The 6397-nt window shown below is 28.3% G+C and overlaps 1 protein-coding gene across 2 annotated transcripts in view; it reads left to right on the plus strand.

Moving 5' to 3' along the window:
* The window catches only part of LOC135952091 (probable phospholipid-transporting ATPase IIB), a 44217-nt gene extending 38142 nt beyond the window's left edge, over positions 1-6075 (plus strand). For both annotated transcript variants that reach the window (XM_065501887.1, XM_065501888.1), the window contains exons 4-7: positions 21-1134; positions 3033-4017; positions 4448-4521; positions 4591-6075. In XM_065501887.1, coding sequence (XP_065357959.1) covers positions 21-1134; positions 3033-4017; positions 4448-4521; positions 4591-4724 — 2307 coding nt within the window. In that variant the 3' untranslated portion in view covers positions 4725-6075. The remainder of the gene's footprint in view (positions 1-20; positions 1135-3032; positions 4018-4447; positions 4522-4590) is intronic.
* Positions 6076-6397: the final 322 nt, after the last annotated feature.

The following is a 6397-nucleotide window of genomic DNA, read 5'->3' on the forward strand; positions in this document are numbered from 1 at the left end:
TTAATTTACTCAATTTCTAGGTTCTATTCTGTGCTGTGTTGGGTTTATCTTTGGTGATGATGATGCTAAAGGGTTTCAGTGGCCCCTGGTATCGTTATATGTTCCGTTTTGTCTTGTTGTTTTCTTATATTATACCCATCAGTTTAAGAGTAAATTTGGATATGGGTAAGGCATTTTATTCCTGGCAAATGCAAAATGATCCTGAGATACAGGGAACTGTGGTGCGCTCCACCACCATACCAGAGGAATTGGGCAGAATATCTTATGTTTTAACAGATAAAACTGGAACTCTAACGCAAAATGAAATGGTATTCAAAAAGGTTCATCTGGGTATAGTGTCCCATGACAATGATACCTTTCACCATGTGGCGGAAATTATAAGCTCTTTAGCGCCCACTATATTAAGAAAAGCCAATGCCACAGATACCACTTCGAAAACCAGTCTTTATAACAATCGCATGCGTAGGCCGGAGGGTTGGCGTGAGTGGGAGGCTGTAAAGGCTCTAGCCTTATGTCACAATGTCACTCCCGTCACCGATGAAGATGACAATCGTTCGGTATCGACCTCCTCAACTTTCACCTCTTCGGCTGGTGGCTCGAATTCACCCACAAAATCTGTGATAAATATGGATGTGGCCTCTGCAAGTGAACATCAATACCAGGCCTCTTCACCCGATGAAATAGCTTTGGTCAAGTGGACGGAACAAGTGGGTTTGACTCTAATAGCGCGTGACATTAGCTCCATGACTTTGCAGCTGAAGGCTCATCAAAACGATGATAATTTGCTGCACTTTCAAATTCTCAAACTGTTCCCCTTCACCAGTGAAAGCAAACGTATGGGCATTATTGTCAAGGATTCTCAGACAGGAGAAATTGTTTTCTATCTAAAGGGTGCCGATGTGGTAATGACGACTATAGTGCAATATAATGATTGGTTGACAGAGGAATCGGGCAATATGGCGCGCGAGGGTTTAAGAACTTTGGTGGTGGCCAAAAAAGTTTTGACAGAAGAGCAATATAATGATTTTGAAACCAGATACTCAGCGGCCAATGCTTCACACTCGGATAGGCCAGCTAAAGTAGCCGCCGCCATAGAGTCGTTGGAAAGGGAAATGGAATTGTTGTGTTTAACAGGTAAGAAAAAGTTTTGCTACAAATTCATAACGTAAAGAATTTTGATTTCACGGTAAAATTTTTCATTTAAATTCCAAATAATTTTTATCTAAATTTTTTTCTGTAAAAAATTAAAAGTTATTGATAACTTTCTATAGAAAATTAAATCTTAACTTTCTATAGAAAATTAAATCTTAAGTTTCTAAAGAAAATTAAAAATTATCGATATTTTCTATAGAAAAGATGTTATCGATAACTTTCTACAGAATATTATGTTAATGATATGTTTTTTACAAAATTATAAGTTATCGATAACTTTCAATAGAAAATTGTTAGTTATCGATAACTTTCTATAGAAAATTGTTAGTTATCGATAACTTTCTATAGAAAATTGTTAGTTATCGATAACTTTCTATAGAAAATTGTTAGTTATCGATAACTTTCTATAGAAAATTGTTAGTTATCGATAACTTTCTATAGAAAATTGTTAGTTATCGATAACTTTCTATAGAAAATTGTTAGTTATCGATAACTTTCTATAGAAAATTGTTCGTTATCGATAACTTTCTATAGAAAATTGTTCGTTATCGATAACTTTCTATAAAAAATTGTTCGTTATCGATAACTTTCTATAGAAAATTGTTCGTTATCGATAACTTTCTATAGAAAGTTGTTAGTTATCGATAACTTTCTATAGAAAATTGTTAGTTAGCGATAACTTTCTATAGAAAATTATTAGTTATCGAAAACTTTCTATAGAAAATTATTAGTTATCGATAACTTTCTATAGAAAATTATTAGTTATCGATAACTTTCTATAGAAAATTATTAGTTATCGATAACTTTCTATAGAAAATTATTAGTTATCGATAACTTTCTATATAAAATTATTAGTTGTCGATAACTTTCTATAGAAAATTATTAGTTATCGATAACTTTCTATAGAAAATTATTAGTTATCGATAACTTTCTATAGAAAATTATTAGTTATCTATAACTTTCTATAGAAAATTATTAGTTATCGATAACATTATTTTGAAAGTGGAAAGCTATCGATAACATTATATAGAAAATTAAATGTTATCGATTGCTTTCTATAATAAATCAAAATTTATCGATTAACTTCTAAAAAAATTAAGTTAACGATAATTTTCTATAGAAAATAGAAGTTATCGTTTATAGAAAATTTAAAGTTATCGATAACTTTTTATGAAAACTTAAATGTCGATAACTTTTTATAGAAAATGAAAGTTATCGATAACTTTCTATAGGAAATTAAAAGTTATCGATAACTTACTATAGAAAATTAAAAGTTATCGATAACTTTCTATAAAAAATTAAAAGTTATCGATAACTTTTTATAGAAAATGAAAGTTATCGATAACTTTCTATAGGAAATTAAAAGTTATCGATAACTTACTATAGAAAATTAAAAGTTATCGATAACTTTCTATAAAAAATAAAAAGTTATCGATAACTTTCTATAGAAAATTAATGTTATCGATAACTTTCTATAGAAAATTAAAGTTATCGATAACTTTCTATAGGAAACAAAGTTATCGAAAACTTTTTATAGAAAATCTAAAGGTATCGATATTTTTCTATTAAAAATTTTAAGTTATCTATAACTTTCTACAGCAAATTTAATTAAAATTATAAATTTTTATAGAAAAATAAGGTAATCGAAAATTTTCTACAGAAAATTGAGAATTTTGTATAGAAAATTAAAAGTTATCGATGATTTTCTATTTAAAATTGTAAGTTATCGACAACTTTTCATAGAAAATTTAAAGTTATCGATAACTTTGTTAAGAAATTTTAAAGTTTTCATCAATTTTCTGTAAAAAATTTTAAGTTATTGTGAAGTTTCTCTAGGAAATTTCAAATTATCTATATAATTTTTAATTTTTCCCTTCTAGGCGTTGAAGATCGTTTACAAGAAGGCGTCAGACCCACGCTCGAACTACTACGCAATGCTGGTGTCCGCGTTTGGATGTTAACCGGTGATAAATTGGAGACCGCTTGCTGTATTGCCAAATCTTCCCAGCTGATTGGCCGTAATCAGGGCCTACACGTTCTCAGACCAGTTAAAACCCGCACTGATGCACATTTGGAACTAAATCAATTCCGGCGCAAACAAGGACATGCCTTAGTCATTTCCGGCGAATCTTTGGAAGTGTGTCTACAATATTATCGCATCGAGTTCTTAGAACTGGCCACCGCTTGTCCGGCCGTGGTATGCTGTCGTTGCAGTCCCACCCAGAAGGCACTGGTGGTGCAACTCATACAGAAACACACGGGCAAGCGTACATGCGCCATCGGTGATGGTGGCAATGATGTCAGTATGATCCAGCAGGCCGATGCCGGTGTGGGCATAGAGGGTCGTGAGGGCCGGCAGGCCTCGTTGGCCGGTGATTTCAGCATACCGCAATTCTCACACATTGCCAAATTGTTGCTGGTACATGGTCGTCGCTCATACAAACGTTCGGCCGCCCTCTCACAATTTGTTATACATCGTGGTCTGATTATTACCACTTTGCAGGCGGTATTCTCGGCTGTTTTCTATTTAAGTTCGGTGGCTTTATATCAAGGCTTCCTTATGGTTGGCTACTCAACGCTCTACACCATGTTTCCGGTATTCTCATTGGTTTTGGATCAAGATATTGACTCGTCAACGGCTGTTACGTATCCCGAATTGTATAAGGATTTGTCGAAAGGTCGCAGTTTATCCTATAAAACTTTCTTTATATGGGTGTTAATCAGTATCTATCAGGGTGGGGTGATAATGTATGGAGCTTTAATATTATTTGAGGATGAGTTTATACATATAGTGGCGATCAGTTTTACGGCGTTAATTATGACCGAATTGATAATGGTGGCATTGACAGTGAGAACATGGCACAGGTAAGAGGGATTTTTCAACCAAGAATTGTTATTCAAAAAAAATATTTTGCACCAAAAAATTTTTTTCATCAAAAATTAGTTTTTCACTAAAAAATTTTATTCACCAAAAAAAATTTTTTCACCAAAAATTTTATTCACCCAAAAAATATTAAAAATTTATTTTCACCAAAATTATTTCTTCACAAAAAAATTATTTTTATTTAACAAAAAAATTATTTTTCAACAAAATTTTTTTCACCAAAAAATTAATTTTTTACTAAAAATTTTTATTCGGCAAAAAAAATTTTTTCACCAAAAATGTTTTTCATAAATTTGTTTAACAAAAAATAGTTTTCAATGTTTATCTTCCATAAGATTCGGCACATCCGAATATAGATAACTTTTACTTGTTTTAATTCATCTTAATTTTTCTTCTTTTTTATCTTTTCAGACTAATGGTGCTAGCCGAATTATTCAGTTTAGCTTTATATCTCATTTCTTTATTCGTTTTACATGAGTATTTTGGTAAGTTTGTGATTAGAAATCTTTAAACCTTTTAATTTTAATATTTTTTTCTCTTTATTTCCTTTACAGATTGGGAATTTATTTCATCCACTGATTTCCTGGGCAAAGTTTCCCTTATTACCCTGGTATCCTGTTTCCCCTTGTACATTATTAAATTTTTACGCAAAAAATGTTCGCCGCCTTCGTATTTGAAACTTTCATAAATAAATTTGTTTTGTATTAAGTTCTCCCTTTTAATTTGTATTTAATGAAAGTTTCTTTTTCTTTTTTTGATAATAATATACTATAATTTTTTATAAGTACCATAATTTTAATTAATTTTAGGCATATAAATACGATGAATACATAATTTTTTGTTTCGTTTTATGGTTTTTATTTAAAGAAAAATTTTGTTAATGTTTTTTTTATATAACTATTATTTAATATTTAAGTTAATGAAACATTTACACACAAGGATAATTAATTGTTTTTTTCTTTTTCATACTAAAATTAATTAATTATTAAAGAGTGATTTCGAATTGCTATAAAAAGGAAAGCAAAGAGATTAAATTTTCAAGTTGTAAAATTAAGAGGAAAATATTGAAAGTATTATATAGAGATTTAAACAAAGTTCTAAATGATTTTAATAAAAAAAAAGTTTCTTCAAATTGTCGAGAATTTAAAACCTTTAATCTTTTTGCTTTAATTTGTATGGCAAGGACAAAATCTCTTTATTACCTATAATTTAAATATATAATCTCATTTATTATATATTTTAAGTTTAAAACGTTATGTGTTAAATCAAATTTAACACATAAACAAAATTTTGATTTAATTTTATTAAAAAAAACAAAAAAAAAACTAAATAAAAACTCCTAAAAACACAACAAAGTGATAAACAAACAAACATACAAAATTAACTATAATTTCTCTCATGTTGCTAAAAACTCAAATAAATTGGTAAATAAAAAAGAAATTTAATTAATACTTCCTGGGTTTAAAATTGAATTAACTATGTACTACTGTTCACCAAACAAAAATTTTCAAGCTAAACCTTTAAATTAATATATTTTTATTTAATTTATTTACATTACACACCTTGCATTTTGCTCTTTTAACATTCATTTTACTTCTTTAACTTCGATGTTTATACATGTTTTTAATACTTGTTTAATTTTGTGTTGTTTTATTCTTTTTATTTACCTTATAAATAAACCAAATATTTAATATGTTTATATTTAATTAACTAAAAATGTTTTTCAACATTATTATATTAAATTATTAAACTAAATAAATACAATTAAACATTTATAAATTTCTTTATAAAACAAAAAAATAATTAAACAGTAAATAAAACTAAAAACTCTAGTTATTCTAAAAATACAGAATTTTTAACTATTAAAAGTTCTATATTATTATAGTCTTTATGAAATGAGAATGACAAAAAAAAAACAATTAAAAAAACTATTTTTAAAAATAAAATTTAAAATACTAAACAAAAAACAACAGATTTTAATGTAAAAAATAAACAATTAAATAAAAATAACATAAAATTTCAAAAAAATTAACATAAAAGTGTTTTAATTTACTAAATATACAACTTCTTTTATTAATATAACCACTGTAATTAAAAAGCGCCTGAAAATCTGCAATAGTTTTTATCTAATTTCACAGAAATCTTATTTTTTGTTCGCCATTTTTTTTTGTACTTTTGCAAAATTTGTGTTTTTTGCATTTATCTCCTAAACTACTACATGGAATCGGCCCAAATCCCCTGTTAACTGATTTTGACACCCGCTGAATCCGAATATCGCACTTATAATATAATCTGAACTAATTTTTATAAAACATTTAATAATTTTTAAATATGTAAGACACTGTAATTAAAAAGCGCCTA

The sequence above is a fragment of the Calliphora vicina genome, chromosome 2 (genome assembly GCF_958450345.1).
Source record: "Calliphora vicina chromosome 2, idCalVici1.1, whole genome shotgun sequence".
NCBI classification, from domain to species: Eukaryota; Metazoa; Arthropoda; class Insecta; order Diptera; family Calliphoridae; genus Calliphora; species Calliphora vicina.